Source organism: Anolis sagrei, chromosome 1 (genome assembly GCF_037176765.1).
Source record: "Anolis sagrei isolate rAnoSag1 chromosome 1, rAnoSag1.mat, whole genome shotgun sequence".
Classification (NCBI taxonomy): Eukaryota; Metazoa; Chordata; class Lepidosauria; order Squamata; family Dactyloidae; genus Anolis; species Anolis sagrei.
Genome location: NC_090021.1, coordinates 70,782,915 through 70,802,084, shown reverse-complemented (window position 1 = coordinate 70,802,084; position 19,170 = coordinate 70,782,915). Strand labels below are relative to the sequence as shown.

General features: G+C 35.0%; 1 protein-coding gene across 4 annotated transcripts in view; it reads left to right on the top strand.

The window, feature by feature from the left end:
* The window catches only part of SCAF8 (SR-related CTD associated factor 8), a 150,357-nt gene that overhangs the window by 1,841 nt on the left and 129,346 nt on the right, over window positions 1–19,170 (top strand). For all 4 annotated transcript variants that reach the window (XM_067465917.1, XM_067465923.1, XM_067465914.1 and 1 more), the window contains exons 2-7: window positions 12,961–13,044; window positions 13,945–13,989; window positions 14,947–15,108; window positions 16,639–16,795; window positions 18,043–18,173; window positions 18,557–18,730. In XM_067465917.1, the coding sequence (XP_067322018.1) occupies window positions 12,961–13,044; window positions 13,945–13,989; window positions 14,947–15,108; window positions 16,639–16,795; window positions 18,043–18,173; window positions 18,557–18,730 (753 nt within the window). The remainder of the gene's footprint in view (window positions 1–12,960; window positions 13,045–13,944; window positions 13,990–14,946; window positions 15,109–16,638; window positions 16,796–18,042; window positions 18,174–18,556; window positions 18,731–19,170) is intronic.

The following is a 19,170-nucleotide window of genomic DNA, read 5'->3' as shown; positions in this document are numbered from 1 at the left end:
CGCATTGCAGTAATTATTCTCAATGTAACGAGCGTGGACCACTATGGCCAAATCTTGACTTCCCAAGGTACAGGCGCAACTGATGTACAATATAGCAGCTCACTGGGAAGCTGCATGGCTACAATATCCTCATTAAATTGAGAACGATCCCTTCCAAATTTGGAGATGGTTGTACTGTTCTTCTATACAAAGCAGTACGGAATATGATAAATAAAATAAACATTATGACTCCCTTATTTTAGGATTTGATAGCCACAGCCTCACCTACACAGACTTCAAAATTTATCCCCGTTCAAAAGCATTCGTGGGTATCTTTCAGTCCTCCAGTCCTTTTCTGTGGTATGCTTCTGGCCCCCCACATAGTAAAAAAAAAAAGGTTTGCTATTATCTTCAGGTTTTCAGGTATCCTCAAGGGTCTTGAAACATATTCCCAGTAAATATCGGGGTTGTGCTTTGTAACTTGAAATACAAAAGAAATACATTACTTTCTTTCTAATTGCAAACCAATTTCTCAAGTAAAGAAAGTAATGATTTTTTTGTGTTACAATAAGAAAGAAAACAAAGCACAGTTGCTAGTGAACTAAGGAATATGCTGCTGGTTTTCCAGAGGAAACCTCTAAAAAGTAATCATATCTGTTGCAGTGATTATTACCTAGTTATATTTCCCAGAAAGCATAAATTTCATTTGAATTAAGCTTTGACCATAAAGGTTCACAAATGGCAGAAATTAAATTCTTCAGTAGTTTTTTTCCCCCTGAATGAGGATTCCCTTAGTTCTCAGAACAAGACATAATTCGTTTCTTGATTAATTTAATGTTGGCATACTATGATCTAGAATTCTAATTATGCATATGCTTCAAGTGTTGAAAATGCTTAACATGAATTCATCCTATACATAGAGGAAGTCTGTATGTAAATAAACTACATAAATAAGTAAGAATGTAGTTGAGATCATGTCTACCCAAAAATAAAATCCATTATATTCCACAGGAATCAATTCCAAGTAAGCATGCATCTTAGGGCCCTCTACATTTGTAATACTCTAGAAATTGAGCTTCAGCTTTTTAAGGATTGTAACTTGGAAGTAAGTACCATTAAACAGAATGGTATTTACTTCCCAGAAAACATGTCTATGATTGCACCTCATTAAGGCAAAAGCCTCATTGAAACTAGTGGGATTACAACTGCATAAGATGCATGGGTTTGACTAACTGAATGTGTTTCTTACCTTTCCTGATAATGTGAACTATCTTGGTATTGTGATTTGAATATTGAACTACAACTTGGGAAATCAAAGTTTGAATACCCGCTCAGCCTTGGCAACCCACTGGGTGACATTGAGCAATTCACACTCTTTCATCAGCCTTTGAAGAAGACAAAAGCACTACCATTCCCCATAGATCTTGCCAAGAAAACTGCTTTGATTCACTATAAATTGGACATGACTTGAAGGCACAAAACAACTGCTGTAAACTCTTTGAGGCCTTCCTTGGTCTGCGTGGTCACACTCATGTGTCAACATACACTACAGTGTTATTAATAATTGCCTATCTTATAAGGTTGTTCCATGTAATATTATTATTTATTTATTTATTTATTTATACCCCACCACCATCTCCCCAATGGGGTCTCGGGGCAGCTAACATGAGGCCAAGCCCAAAAATACAAAACAGCACAATAAAATACAGAACAAAAATTACATCAGAAAATAGTTACAGTAGCAAAATAAAATAAAGTAAATTAACACAATATAAAATCGAACAGGATGGGCAGACCAAATGGATGAGATAAAATAAAACCCTGGGTGAGGTAGGAATAGAAAATATGTGAGGGGAGCCCAAGAAAGATAAAACAGTGGGGTAAGGCTTTCAGTTTAGGATGGGGGAAAGTGTATCATAGGGGCAACACTATAGATGGAGCAAACAGAAATGTACCAAAATGTAAGCGTATTTCTAAACCATATATGGTTAAGTCAGAGACAAAGATTTCTATTTTGGCATGAAAGCCTTTACAGAGATATTTACACCTCAGATCTAAAGTTCCAAAATTTAGAATTCATATATGTGTGTATAAAGAGATAGTGCTTAATTTTAAAATGCCTCTTTGAAATTAACAAATACTTTAAGAAGAATGTAGTAAATCAAGACCAAAATGATTTATGCATTAGAAAGATTGAAATTGAAATTTTCAGAGACCATTCACATGTTGCTGCTTGATATATTGGCACAACTATAGAGTAGGAATAAGGAACTGGGTGAGACCCAGCATGGTTTAATGGTTTGAGCATTGAGCAAAGACTCTGGAGACGAGAATTTGAATCCCCACTCAGTCATGACCTGAGCCGCTTTACATTTTCTCATCTTCAGAGGAAAGAAAAAGGAAAACCCCTCTCTGAACAAATATTTCAAGAAAATCTGAGATAGGTTTGCCTAGAGATTACCATAAAAATCGGAAATGACTTGAGGATATGGGATAGCAAGAATTGCTGTAAACTTTGAGGCATTGGACAGCCTGCATTCTCACCCTATTATGTGTGGACTTATGCTACAGTGATATTCATAATTGTTTACTTTACAGGGTTTCTCTAAGGAGGATAATACAATCAGCCTTCACTGGAGTCAAGAGCAAAAGATCTCCACAAAAATTAAAAAAAATTACTTGATGGAACAGCTTTCTAGCAATCTCTAGGTTCTCCAATTTGCCTCTATGATTAATGTCAATCAGTTAACTATAGATTTGTGCTGGAGGACCTAGAAATTCTTTGAAAGACCATATTGATCACATCCATCCATCATCAATTCTACAAAACTGAAACAAGTGTGAAGGGCTAACTGAAAAAAATTCTGGTTCAATAGAGCATTTACAGAGATGCGTTAAAGTCCTCAGAAAATGTATGAATGAATGCATAACAAGAATGTACCTCATGCATCTTAATCTGAAAGTGTCTGTTTGAAATTCACAAATACATTAAATGACATTTGGTAAGACAAAGATGCATTAGAAACAAGCAATTCTAGTTATAATCATATTTTGATTCTAATCTTTTAAAAAAATAATTCACATGTTGCTTTTAGTCAATGTTGATTTTAAGATGTGTTGGTACAGCTATAGAATGGAGTGAGAGCCAGGATGATGTAGTGATTTGAGCATTGGACTACAACTCCCTTCTCCATTGTAGAAATCCACTGGGTGATCGTGGGCAAGTCATACTCTGTCAGCCTTAGAGGAGGGTCGAAGCAAACCTACTCTGAACAGGTTTTGCCAAGAAAACCCTGTGATAGATTTCTGTTAGTATCACCATAAGTTAGAAATAACTTGATGGCACACAGCAATACAGTAACTTGGTGCTATCCAGATTTTTTGATACCAATTCTTATCCATCTAAAAATCAACATTGACTTTCATAAGAGATTATGGAAGTTCAGAGCATATGATGGTTACATGATTATATATGTTGGTACTGAGACTTGTACATATGTTGTTCAAAGATTGAAAACAGGTAGATTGCTAATTATACAAGAAGGTTAGTATGTGGATAAATACAACAGGTTTTCTGCTGTTTATTGGTAGATAGATATAAAATCAGCCATACTATTTACTTCAGAATAAATAATTTTAATTTAGTAGTCCAAAAATGGCTGCCCAAAAGTGGTCAGTGTGTTGTGCTGCAGTTGTATTTTTTAAAAGTCTTGGCAGTACAATTGAGCTATATAAAATTACTAGTTCACAACAGTGTTTACTAGTGTGCTGGTGGGTGACAGCAAAAATTGAGAACTTTGCGCTTTTTTTTGTAGCAGCTTATTGCTTTTTGGTTCATGCTGGCTAAAGAGGAAGAGTCTTCTTTATTTATGTGGCTTGCTTGGCTTCAGTGATAAATCCAGACTGGGAACAGCATTCATCTTTCCTCAGCTATCATGCTCATTTGTCTTCATTCATTTCCTGTGGTCGTTGACTACTGGGCTGTTCTCACTTTACATTATAGAGGAAACTGTAAAAATCCATCATTTTCCCTGGGAATCAAAATGGCTTTTAAAAATTAGAACAGATACAGATAATAAGGCATATCAGTGAAAACATACAAAATTAAAATATAGTTAAATAGAACTAAGAACAAGTCCAAAAATATTCATTAAAAAGCAAGAAATAAAACCAGTACACTACATCTTTCCTTGTAAACAGCTCCCCAAAGCATATTTAACAAAAAAAAGGACACAAAGGAAAGCCAGTTTAACCTCCCTAGAAGAGACTAACAAAGTTTTAAAGCAGCTATTTAAAAGGCCCTACTGCATCTCTCGCAGCCAAGCCTCTAAGAGTGGTAAGACTAAGGACCTTCCTTCAGTATCACACAATGGAATTGAATGATTCTTCTGCTAACCTGGTAGTACAAAACAATGCTATGGAATTCAAAGAGACACGAATGGAGGGCAAAATAGGAGAAATCCATTAAGAGGAAGGCGTGTCAAGCCAGCCCTGACTGGGACCGCCTTCTATCTATGTGTTTTTCTAACATATATGTATAAGGCTCTGATATGGGCTATTTTGCCATTAGTATTTTTGATAGGAATTCTGATAATTTGAGTATGATTGATAATTGTCCTCTGTTCCAAAGAAATGAAAGAAATGTTAAATTAACATAGTGCGGAGCAAATAATTGTAGTTCAGTACCAAAGATATGCAGGTGATATATTCATTTTTTCTCAATGCGGGTTTATTCAGTATTTTGGGGTAGATAGGATTTAGCATGAAGCTGTGAATGTTGTATCCAGATAATTTTAAGTGTATCTGGGATACACGACATAAGAAATGGAAGTGTAATGAAACTTTCCTTCTGTTAATCATTCTCATCCATTCTCCTTGCTGCTTCTGTACAATGCAACAACATATTCAAAAATACTTTTCACATTTCCATTTACTAGAATAATTTTTTTCTCCAGATTTGATAATAATACAATATAGTTTGTGAAGATTGCTTGGATCTACACTGCCATAGAGTCGAGTTTCTGAATCCTGTTATCTGCTTTGAATTGGATTATATGAGTCCACACTGCCATATAATCCCGTTCAAAGTAGATTATCTGGATTCATAAACTGGATTGTATGGCAGTATAGATGGAGCCTGAAATGGAGATGCCACGGAAGGCATTCCTATGTTTTTCTATTATTTGAATGAAAATAAACTAATTCGCAGAAATAAGATTGATATGTATGCAGTACTTAATCAAAACTTGTATTTCTCTCAAGCTCAAAATGCATTATTTAGGATATAATTAGCATCTAAAATTGTACTTTTGTAGAAACTTATGAAAAAATGAATATTAAAATGTTTTGTAAACAATCTTTAGGGTGAAAACTTCCCCAAAACAGTTTACATAAAATAACTCTGTTCATGTTTACTGAGAAGTATAGTGAGCCTTCATCATCCAGTGAGATTTGCTTCAAGGGCCCCCTATGGATTACAAAATCTGTGGATGCTCTCACACGCATGAATTTATTGTTTACTTTTTCTGAATATTTTGGAGTTGTTAGTTGATTCCGTAGATACAGAATCCATGGTTACCAGAGGTGGTGTGTGTTTAAAATTCATTCTATTTCATTCACTTTATTCCAAATGAGCATGCATAGGATTTGAATTTACTATATATATATATATATATATATATATATCTTTAGTTCTCACATAAGAAAATTATGGATGTACTTGACATTAAGGAGAGACAACTGCAAACTCACTTCCGTTTCCATCTTCTAAATCACCTTAGTTCCTGTCAGAGAATATTAAAACATCTACATTGAACACAGATAGGATTTGTCTAATATAATCTATTTGACTAATAGATTATATTGCTAATATGTATAAAATTAATAAACAATAATGCTTGTGCACTGGGGACGTGGTTAACTAGTCATCAGTTCTTCCCGGTTTTTTCTGATCATGTGTAAACTGTAGTGTATTCTTAGCAGGTATTATCAAGCTTTTCAGTTTTACACATCCCTTTATGCAGAATGGAAAAGTAGAAAGTTAATTTTTCACTATTTTTGACAATGTCTTAGCATAACAGAACACTGGCAATTGATAAACGCAATGATACTGCCCTCAGCCTATCTTGCTCTTGTTTGTTGCTCAGTTTGAGAGGGGGTAGTCCACTCGCCTAAATATAGTTTGATTGCTGAATAACAACACTGTGTCAGGTGGTGTTATTTCAGGCATACGTGGTTATGCCTCCTCTAGCTTTGAAGCTTGGTCTGTGATACCAACTAGATTCTTAGTGTGTGTGATATTGACAGTTAATGAAACTACTCATTTCATATTCCATGTACAAATAAGTCCCATTCATGCTTCATGAAGATGGAATGGGAATGATTATGTAGCTACTGTGGAAGCGTCTGCTATCTAACAATGGATTTTATGAAATATGCAAAGCTAATTTACAAAATTGTTATATTTTCAATTTGTATTAATTGGCTTATTTTATTTTGTGCCCTTTCTGTCTCGGTAGATTTGTATGCTTTTGTGATATTTATGCTGATGGACATTGACAGTTTACATCTCCTGCTTTTATGTAAACAAATTAAGTAAGCATAGCTTCATAGGATACCTGAACCAGGGATTATGGTGAAAAGAAAACAATTTTTATAAATCAGAGGTTTCATTGGCATATGAAACCTTGTTCATTTCAACACAGTAAGTCATAATCATGGGTTTAAATGTCATGCCAAGCTATTTCTGATTATTTGTTCAGCTCTTGTTCAAGCAGTAAAGCTGGATAAGATCACTTCTATGCACTTCATTCAAATGGTAGTTTGCCAAGTCAGAATATCAGCATTAATTGTTCTCTATAAATATAGCATTAGTACACATGTTAATAGATTTTTGTACACAAATGTTGTATAAACTACTCTCTGTGCTTTTCTATTAGGATTGACTAGAGATAATGTGGCAAATGTGGCAGCATACCCTAAGCATTACTTCTAGTGGTGCTTATGACTGACATTCGCTTAGTGAGTTAAAGAGATGTAAATCCAATGCATGTCTGCTTAACTTACATGTTTGGTTGCTGCATAAATTGGAAACCTCCTCTTCCATCATTCAGTGATCAAAACATCTATAAACACTGTTTTTTCTTGTATCCACCCCCCCCCCCAACATGCCCATACGTTTTGTTTTGTTTTTTGTTGTGTCAGAAGCGACTTGAGAAACTGCAAGTCCCTTCTGGTGTGAGAGAATTGGCCATCTGCAAGGACGTTGCTCAGGGGACGCCTGGATGATTTTGATGTTTTTATCATCCTTGTGGGAAGCTTCTCTCATGTCCCCGCATGAGGAGCTGGAGCTGATAGAGGGAGCTCATCCACCTCTCCCCGGATTCGAACCTGCAACCTGTCTGTCTTCAGTCCTGCCAGCACAGGGGTTTAAACCACTGTGCCACCGGGGGCTCTATGCCCATAAGTGTCTGGTGATAAATGGGGATGTCTAGGAAGTGTCAGGGAGTGACCTTATATTCAAATGCGTAATGATGACATCATTATCAAACTTTGGGAGAATCCCTGGGAGATCCAGGAGGATGCCTTCACTCTCATTCATCTGGCAAAGAGACATAGCTAGATGCTTCTTGCGCACCCCTGCTCTCTATCAGCCACTACATGGCCATGACAGGGTGGGTAGCCTTCAAATAGTGGGGAAGACATTGTGTAGACTCTATCAGTCATATAGGATCTTGGGCCAAAACTTCATTCTAACAAAACATTGTTTTGGTGTATTTATATATCAGTGTTTATATTGACTCTTTGAAATAACAGTGCCTGCAAAAGTGCCATCCAAATCACTGTTATTTCAAAACTAGTGATTAAGGGCATCCGTTCGTATTGATTAGTTGTGGTTGTTTTCCTCTGGACAATATGTCTGGGGGTTCACAATAATGCATTTTTGTTTTAATTTGGAAATAGAATCTTGGAGCTGACGTCCAAAACTGTTGGTGAACCAAGCTACCTAGATCATTGAGAGAAAGTCATATTGCACCCTTTTATTGACTAATACAATAAATCACTGCCATTCACTCATATGGTAAAAAAGTTATTTTACTGTTGATGTGGAATGAATGGCAGTCTTGTTAGAATTTTACATCCCCAAGTCAACTCATCCTGGGATTTTCCTTGGCTTAGTTTACACATTCAGATCCCTTGGGATAGCCATTTGCTACTATTATGTTCCTCGGCTGACTTTTCTTTAAATTTATATTTCTAAAAACATCACTATTTATTGGTTATTTTGAGCAAATGCTGCCAGATATAGGCAGTTTGGTATAACATTGTTTTATAGATTGCAGTTTTCAAGAGTTAAAATGTATGTTTTATCTCATTAGAGATTTCAGACATACTTTGCATGTAGGGGAGATTCAATTATAAAGGATAAGAACAACAACAATAATAAATGTATTACCAGCCTCTGCCTGTGGCTCAAGGTGCAATACAACATCATTAAATCAATAGGTAAAACACCATTAAAAGACATACAACTTCCAAATATTTTATATTTAGGATGCTGACACTTCAAATTACAGAAGAAGAGCTAAATAGATGGCAACAAATGATAAATATTGTAATGGTAGTAAAAGAAATAGATTAAACAAACAGTTATGGTACAGATTGCAAAAAGAGGGAGGATTAGCACTCCCTAATATCAAAAAATATTATGAAGCGAGTAGATTAAGATTGGTTATAGAAGGAATGATAAAAAAGAGGGAGTAGAATGGCTAAGTAAGGATTTGGAAGAAGTGGGGGAAGAAATTTGGAATATTTTTTTAAAACAGTTTACGAGAAAAGAAACTAGGGAAATTAGAAACCCAATGTTGAGCAATATATTAGAAGTATGGAACAAATATAGGATAATGTTAATAACGGATGGTTCAGTAATAACCCCAATTGTAATGGAAAAGAAATTTCCATTTTTTTAAAAAAAGTAATGGATAAAAAGTTAAGGGAAAAAATTAGACAAAATAGGGGATTGGATAAAGGTTGGAATGAAGAAGGAAACAATTATGGAAGAATTTAGAGAAATAAAATTGACATGGTTCCATTGTATACAATTAGAACAATGGTTTAAAAATTTGGGGGGGGGGAGGACAACGGAAGTAAGCTTAACCAATTTGAACAAATAATACAAAATGGAAGGGTTGTAGAGGAGCATGAAATTTTGAAAGGAATAACTAGTATAATATAGGATAATAATTGAAATAAAGAAAGGAAAAACAAAAAATAGCACCCTCAAGGAGGTCTGGGAAGAAGATTTAGGGATAAAAATAAATGAAACAGAGTGGCAACAATTATGGAGACATAGACATCTAAAAATGTATCAATACGAGTTAAAGAAAATTATTATAAGTTAATATGGAAATGGTACCTAACACCAGTAAGAATAGCACATATAAATAAAAACTATTCAAAAAATTGTTGGAGAGGATGTCAAGAACCAGGAACATATATACATATGTGGTGGCAATGTAAATATGTAAATAATTTTTGGGGGAAAGTATTTAGAGAAATAGAAGATATAATTAACATTAAAATAGAAAGAAGTCCTAGTATAGCTTTATTATCATTATATAATAATAAACAATTGAAAACAGAGGATAAAGAAGCGATAACAAATTTATTAACAATAACAAGACTGCTTATAGCAAGGAACTGGAAAAAAGAAATAAATATACAAATAGAGGAGTGGTATAAGGAAGTATGGAAATTGGCAATAAATGATAAGCTGACATGTATATTAAAAGTTAAAAGAGGTATATGGAAACAAAGTGATTCTGATGATGTATGGAGAAAATTTATTGAAAAAGGATTCAAAAATAAAGAAGGAAAGTTACCTCCACAAGAAGAATTGAAATTTTGGACAGATGACATGTAAAAGCTGTGGCTTGAGAGGGGGGGAGGGGAGCACAATGGTGAGGGATAGAAAATATGTATAAGCAGAAAAATAACACTAGATGCCAAAAGTATGTTAGATTGTATTGAATAATATGTAACTGCTGTAAAACAATGTATAACAAAAATATTAAACCATGATAAAATAATAAAAATATTTTTTAAAGACATACAACAAGATACAGAGTTAAAATACGAGTTAAATCTGATGAAATACATATTAAAATTCACAACTGAAAATAGTGATTTTTTACTATTCATAACTTCATTCTAGGAATCAGTTATTGCCCCTATTTTCTACAGCAGCCTTTCTCAATTTTCATTTCCTTAAGAAAAACTTAATCATAATGTTTAGGTTATAAGGAATACCTGCATAAAAATATATGTTCAGCTCAAAAAAAGAAAGTTAATCTATCCCCACCCTACTTATTCATGCTCTTTCACATCCCTGGTTGGGAAAGGATGTAGACATGAATACTTCCAGGTATCTTCTCCTGCTAGTAATAAACCTGATCGGCTGCTTTTATCTTGTATTATATTTTGGTTTGTTGGTGATTTTGGGAGAAGGCACTGGAATACAGGTGCAGAAGGCTCAATTAGATATGATGAACATAGTTCATTATCCAGACAAGGGCTATACAACCTGAGGCCTTCCAGATGTTTGGGCCTCCACTCCAGAAGCCCTAGTCAGCTTGTCCAATGCCAGGAACAGACATCCAACACACCTGGAGATCTGCAGGTTGTTCAAGTCTGATCTAGACTATATAGCAGCAGGGAGCTGTCTATGTAGACATTTTCATAGAATCATAGAACAGTAGAGTTGGAAGAGACCATGTGGGCCATCCAGTTCAACCCCTGCCATGCAGGAAAAACACAATCAAAGCACTTGAAACTATATTGCATCTTTGAAATGAAACCTAATCCCCCACTGTGCTTGGAGAGGATTCAATACAATATGAAAACAAGCCCTTGTTTCTTGAAAGCTTATGGTGCTGGGAACAAAAATCTTGACATGGTTTGATTCTTACAAGACACTTAAAAAGCATGTCAGATACAGAAGTAAGCTCAGTGTCTTCTGCTACATCCCTTGAACATATAACTGGATGGGAAGGTACATCTTCTTGCCCTATCTTTGTATCTCTCTACCTTTTTTCTGTACACCTCAGATGCAGAAACAAATTCATTTCAGACTAGAGAGTCGAAGGATTCTGCATTTGCACCTGCAATGATAGCACTAACCGAATTTCACACTTCAGCCAAATCAGCCACTCCCAAGACTGTGGAATGACTTGCAGGAAGAGATTTGATGGCTATCAGAATTTAATACACAACTGGAGGCTTATCTCTTATGGCAGGTGTACCTATTAACTTCTAACTTAGGAATTTTAATCTGTATTTTATCACTTTTTGTCTTATTTGTATCTTATATATATTTTAATAGTGTGGTGTTTTATTTCCCTATTTTAACCATGTACCCTGCTGCTGCTGCTGCTGCTATTATTATTATTATTTTGGCTGGAAAGGGATGGATTTAACTCCACTATAGACCCAGGTTTCAGAGGAAGCACAGAATTCAAGTTGCTTGATAGATCTTGATGATAGATCTTGTTCTTATCTTCCTTAATCTGGGCACATACATTTCAAATGCAGAGTATTTAAAACATTTAAACATTAATAATGCTTACCCTCATCTTACCAAAGGAGAAAAATTAGTATCGAAGAAGTGTGGTTTTTTGTACAGTGCACTAGGAGCTATATCTACATACAGGGCATTGGACAGTTTTGGTCTCTGAAGAGGTTTGTCCATTTCACCCTTCTGAAATTTTCAGTTGTTGCTCTTGTTTTTAACAAAAAATAGTGAGGAGGGGGGAATTCCTTCTGCCAGTCATTTACATTGTTTCATGTGGGTAGTTTTGGTCTCAAAGGTGGGAGGGAGCATGTTCTTGATCCTACCTGGAAAGGATAATCAAATATTGAAACACAACTATTTATGTCCGTTTCATTTTGGAGATGGGTGGAGTTATATCATAATACTTGTATTTTTTTGTTTTTGTTTTGAAAATATCGTTTTGACTGCTTTTATTTTGTTTGTCAAAAGGAAGGTCTGTGAGCTACTTCACCTTGTAGGTTATATGTTTCCTGGCTGGAGGGGAGAGAGTTAAAGATTGTAGAAAAACCCTCCTGCTGTACCCTAAATCTGTCTGTATAATTGATGCATTGTTCTCCATGGATCCTATTGGAATTTTCACAGGGCATATGATAGATTGAATCTAAATGTCATTGAATACATATATTATTGTAAGGGAAAATTATGGGGAAAACATTGACTGTTTAAGGTGCTAGATTTCCATTTTGGAATACAGAAGACTTGCTGGAACATTGTCTCTTCGTGTAAACATGCATTCTTAAATTTGATGTCATATCTCTATGCCTACCAGTATTCAGATTTCATTTCGGAACTGAATATAAATGCAGAAGTTATGGCTACAGCAGCTAAACTGAATTTCTGAAACTTCTCTATCTTCTCTAACCTTTATACTGCTTAGACTGATTAAGAGCCCAGAGGAACTGAAAGGCTTGCATGTTTTTGACATTTTAATTGGTCATAATAAAGATACCACTTTTGCTTTTTATTCCTTTTTATGCAAGTTATAACTGATCAGTGGTAAAGTCCACCAACATGTCTTAACATGCAGGTGTTGGTGGGCAAGAATATTGTGGATTGTCAGGAAGTCCAGTATGCATTGGTGAGATGGACAGTAGCAGTAAGAGCAGTAATTGGTATTATTTTTCAGATAAACAATTCCTAACACGTTTTCCATCTCAAGTATTTAGCACTTGAAAACTCAATTTGCTAAATATCAAATTGTTGGTCTTCTGGTAGAAAACCGTGTAGTGCATATATTCCTGTCCTAGCTAACTTACTCACTGGCAATTGATCCATGCTCTGCATTGCCTAAGAAAAGCTGCATAAATATTCTGTTTAAATGCTGAAATACATTTCCATCCTTGGTCATAGTAATCTTTTCCCTATTCTTTCAGTTGTACTCGTTGAATGACTACAAACCTCCTATTTCAAAGGCAAAAATGACACAGATTACGAAGGCAGCAATCAAGGCCATCAAGGTAGGAAGCTGAGTACTTTAAAAAACACTATGTAATGTGTGTGTCTCTCTCTGTGTGTATTTATAAAAAAAAATACTTGGTAGTTCTTGTTAATGCAATGTAGTGTATATAATTTCCTGATCTTGACCTCAGTTTCAAACTTTAATAATGTCAGAACCAAACAATTCTAAATACTGTGTAAAATTCATTAAATATTACGGATAAATTAAGAGAACCAGCATGATGTAGAAGTGGGTCTGGATTTCTGTTTGGAAGCACTGGGTGATCTTGGGCAAGTTTCATTCTCATGTTTAAAGTAGGGCATTGGCAAAAAAAAAAAAAAAAAAGGCTACGAACAAATCTTGCCAAGAAAACCCCACCATAATTCAGGAATGAGTTGAAGACATGCAGTTTAACATTCTGCAACCTCATTTACTGAAATTCCAGACACAAAAAAACTTGAACGGCATTTGGAAATTTATAAAACACTATGCATATTCATGGAGCCTAGCACCCCTAGTTTGTTCATTCATTGGACAATTGTTTTGAGAGAGAAACAAAATTGTTGCCTGTTTTCCTTTTTTTTTCTTCTCTTTTCTCACTGACCACACACATAAATATGAGGATGTTTTTAAGTAACACAAGGGGACATTGCAAGTATTACGAACATAATCAATTTACATATATTGTTATCCTTAGGTTGTTTCTCTGAATCCCCTGGATTCATTTTAATATGTGAAGAATGTAGAAAGGAATAAAATGCACTTATGTTGAGCCTTGTAAATAGGAGGCTACCTCACAGCACAGCACTGTATACATACTTGAATGAACTGAGGCTAGCATGTTTATATGGAAATTATAATGGGAATATCATTTGTTTCTGCTATATTAAATGTAAAAATTCCTCTTTCTTTCTTTCAGTTCTACAAACATGTGGTACAGAGTGTTGAGAAATTCATTCAAAAGGTACGTTATGAAAAAATATAAATGCAGGATTGCAGCTTTCATATTTTAAGTGCATATAAATCTAGATATGTAAATATTCAAACAAATGCATTGAATGAATGTTGAATTCATTCATAGAATATGTCTAGTAGCGTAATGACCTAAAGTCCTGTTACCTGCCATTTCAGTTCCTTGTGACTATGATTTATATCCTGAGACCTGGATATCAACCCATACTGTAACTGAAGAAATAGGTTTATGTCCACAAAAAATCATGCTAAAATAAAAAACAGTTATCTTTAAAAGTACTGCTGTACCCCCCCCCCCCTTGCTTTGTGCTTTTTAATCTAAAATATTCAATTGTCATGACAACTAAGAAATTTTTTCATAATATTCTTGAGTGAAATAAAGCTTTATTTGTTAATACTAAATGTATATGTACCACTTTTCGAATACAGCCTTCTCAGTTTGACTTCTGGCATTATCATTGTGCATTGTGTTAAAGTACAATATTATGTGAGGTACCTTTAGTCCACATATCTCTCTCCTACATCTTGCCAAATCTGTTGTGGGAAGCCGTTTTGTAGCAGATTGCACAACATTTGAAAGGTAGTGTTTGTTCTGTTGGCGTTCAGATTTCATAGCTATAAATAGATTTCACCCCATATTTCACCCTGTATAATAAATAAATGCTTGAATTTGTCACAAACTGGAATTCAGGAGAATGTAAGTTTATTTTGGATAAGAGTGTTCTGGCTGCTTTATCCTGTTTCCAGCAGGAGAGGCTGAAATAATTGTAGACCTTGGGTCCATGATTTGCCTTTTTTCTGGTGTGGATCATTTTGCATTGTAATTGTTGTCTTTTGTCTAGTCATTTATACTACAGTCAGTAAAAAATATATCATATTGAATGATGATTAGATTTGTTGGAAGGCTTAAACTACAATCGTTCATGCTATCTTTTTTATTCCTTCATAGTGTAAACCAGAATACAAGGTTCCTGGTTTGTATGTCATTGACTCTATTGTTCGACAGTCTCGACATCAATTTGGGCAAGAAAAGGATGTGTTTGCACCTAGATTTAGCAATAACATCATTAGCACTTTTCAGAACTTATATCGCTGCCCTGGGGATGACAAGGTATGGTATCTTCTATTTATTTTCCTCAAATGTAAACAATTATCTGTTTATTTTACTTTTCTTGAATATAGTAGCACACAGATGTAGGCATACATGGAATATAATTTGTAGATGTTTTAAACATAGGTGTATACCTTATTTATATATTTATACCAGGGCCTCCCAAAGCTAAGACCTGCAGCCCTCCAATGTCATTTATTCAGCTCCCACCCTAAACTTTAGACTTAGGTTCACCCTATGTCTGAAATGGCTTGAAGGCACACAACAACAACAACAATCCTAATTAACTTGATTATCTCATCAGCCAAAATCAGGCCCACACTTGAAATACTGGTAAATTTATGTTGGTTAAAATGGTCTATCATGTTTTTGCACTACAAAAAAGATATGTGCAGTGCGCATAGGAATTCATTCATTTTTTTTTCAAACTATAGTCCAGCCCCCCAGCGGTCTGAGGAACTGTAAACTGGCCTTCTGCTTAAAAAGTTTGAGGACCCCTGATTTAGACACTTCGTTATTTTATAAACATAGTTGTTTATAGTAATATGCTTATGCTAATTGCACAGCATTTAAATAGCATTAATTTTAGTAACATTTCAGCAGTTATAGTAATATTCCCAAGAAAATAAAACATTATACACCTATTTTAGGGAAGAGGTGGAATATTACGTATTGTATCTGAGCTAATCTCAAAAAAATCTAAACAATTTTGGATTTCTGTTTTAGTGCAATTTAAGCAGTATGGTAAAGCAAAGAGGATAGCATTCTTGGTTTTAGTTTTTGTTCTTTATCTAAGTTGATAGCAACTTTGTGGACCTATGTCATTACATTACAGGGAGAGAGAATGGATATGAATTGAAATCCTTTTGAGTCATGGGATTAAACTGAGGTATTATGGTCTAAATTGAGTAGTCCTTTAACTGTGCCACATGGTCTTAAGAGAGTATGGCACTGCACAATTATGGCAGTTTGATCTCATTTTAACTTCTACAGCTCCATTCTAGGAATCCTCAGAGTTGGGATTCTGGAAATTCTGGGAAAGGTCCATCCTTGACTATAAGCATATTCAGAGGCAGAACCTGATAATATTTCGCATGTCCATTCAGTCCTCAGTACAAGGGACATTTTGCTATTTAAAAAAAACACGATTGAGTGGAAGTACAGGAACAATGCTTCCCTCTCAATTGTGGTAGGCAACTAATATTCCCTTCTGTATTCAGAGAGTTGTTTTACTTCAATTCTTGATTTGAAGTGGGTTTTTAAAATGATAGTGTTGAGATTAACCATATTGGCTGATACAGAGGTTGTGGCAGATAATGAAAGAAGTCTAGAAATGCAGAAGGAAATTGATACTCATGTGCATAAGAAGTGTAACGTGAAAGGTTTACTCCATATTCCCCATCATCCAGATGTTTTAGAAAGTCATTCAAATCAGGCCGGATTAAATCTTGCAGCAATCTGTTTAATTGACAATAATAGAGATTTGTATAAAGCCGGTGATAAAATGGTTTTATATTTTTTTCCCTTTAGAGTAAAATTGTTCGAGTGCTGAATTTATGGCAAAAGAATAGTGTGTTCAAAAGTGAAATTATCCAGCCTCTACTTGATATGGCAGCAGGAATTCCTCCTCCAGTTGTGACACCTGTCTTGCCTGGGACAACAGCTACTATGAGTAACAATACTCCAGGTGATAGAAAATTCCATAACTTTGTGTTGAAAGCCATGACCTGTATTTAATAAGGGAAGATGTGTGACTTCTGCTGAATATTTTTTATTGCAGTTGTTCATTAAATCCTGGTACATCCAGGTTGACACCTACCTCTTTTACAGAAGCTAAACACTTGAAAGTCTTTGTCTAATATTATAATATTTTACTCTTGGTATTTTGATATATTATTATGATTTGTTATTATAATGATGATGATAATAATAAAGCAAGAGAAAAAATAATCATATGCTATGTCTCAGTCAAGATTCTTAATCCTCAAGACTTGGGTTTTTGTTTTTCTTAAAAAAAACCTCTAATTATATGATGTATTTTGGAATCTCTACACACTGTTATGTTCAGCTTCCAAACAATATCGTTATTTAGGTAGGCGGTTTTCCTGGCACTTGGAGGGGATTTAATTCCTAATATTGGTTTCAGTTTATTCATGTGTTTGAAAGCATATTTGGGGATGGTGTGATTTTAAGCATTCACTTTGCCTTTATTACAATACAGTGTTATTTGTGAATTGGAATTCTGTTCTGAGATTGCAGCTTCACTGTATATTGCAAAATAAGAGAACTATCATTCTTTTTGAGAAGAACATAATACATGAGTGTTAGATTTTCTTGGAAAATTAGATATTCTTCTGCTTATGCTAGAATAATACACTTGGTTTTCATTGTGCTTCTTCTTTGTCCTCTCCAGCAGAATTGTGACCACAAAGGTTACACGTGGTGGTGGTGGGGATTAGCAATAGGAGTAGTTTGGGCACCTGTGGAAGGTCCTAGAAAAGTTGTCCCAGGTGTGGAATATGGCCCCGGCCCACTGATTGTCCATATATAACTTTAGGAAGACTAGTATATGTGCTTTAATGCACGCAAGAAATATGTACTAATAGTATACATATTTTATACTTGTTAAGCATTCAGTGACTTACGTTGGTGAAATGCTCTTTATGTCTGTTGGCTTTCTGGTTGTGGAGGAATATTAGAATAGAGAATATGTTCCTCTGTTGTTTGTTATCATTTTCAGTAATCTTAGTATGGGTCCCATCTAAATTATTCTGTCAACCAAACTGATGAGGATTCTGGATTTTACATGCTTTGTTGAAATTTTTTTCTGAAAAAGATGTAAATGATTTTGGTTTAATTGCCTTGTTACCATTTGCTGCTGTTGTCTGACAATAAGTATGGAAAGAGACTTTTCTGCTTTACTCTTATTTTCAGGAACTCCAGTGACGCCGGCTACACCTGCCAATGTGATCCAGAGTTTACCTGATCCTTGGGTGTCTCAGATAACTAATACAGATACTCTTACTGCAGTAGCACAGATCCTACAGAGTCCACAAGGCCAACAGGTAAAACAGGTTCAGCTCTCCTGTAATCCCATGTTAAATAACCATGCTGTTTTAGTGATACAAGTAGTTTAAATTCATCAACATAAGAAATAAGATAAATCAAAATATAAATATTTATTCTCTTTTTAGAACTGGTTTTTATACTTGGATTACCAGAGGTTGATTTGTAAGATGAAAATTGAATAGAAATAATTTTCACCTTCTCCCCTTTCTCACAGATATGTCCAGAAGCACATATGAACCTGTGTTTTGTTTCAACATGAATATGTGGCATACTTGACTCAATCTTGATATCACTATCAGAATTTATTTTTAAGCTCAAATAAGTGTATATTACATTTAAAAAATGTTTTTTCTTCTTTTCTCCCTTTTGCCCATTCCAGCTTCAGCAGTTAATACAAACATTACAAATGCAGCAGCAGAAACCACAGCCATCACTGCTTCAGGCACTGGATGCTGGACTTGTTGTTCAGTTGCAAGCCCTCACTGCGCAACTTACAGCTGCCGCCACCGCCAATACCCTTAATCCGCTAGAACAGAGTGTCTCTTTTAATAAGGTAGAATTTCCTTTGTCAAACTTGAAGACAAGATTTAATTTAATTTCTAATCAGAAAATGCAATGTATATTTTCATGGATTTTGTCACAACAAACCCACAAGGAGATTATCAGTATCAACGCCAGGTTTTGGGTTATTCATCTTCAATTGCAGTACTTGATCCATTGTTGGGATCTGCCCAGCCCTGAGTGCTGGATAGTTGGATTAATTAACCTCAAATCCTGTCTTCTTATTTTAGTTAACAGACTGTATTACAAGGGTTTTTTTTTCTTGCATCCTTGAGAGTTTTATCATTTGATCCAGGTAGACCATCTTATAAGATTTGCTCAAACCCAAAATCAAGACACATAATACAGTTCTTCCTACAGAAGGTTACATGTGTTTGGTACCATATTTAAATTGATTCAATGGTGCCTGTGCATTAGTACCAGAAAAACATG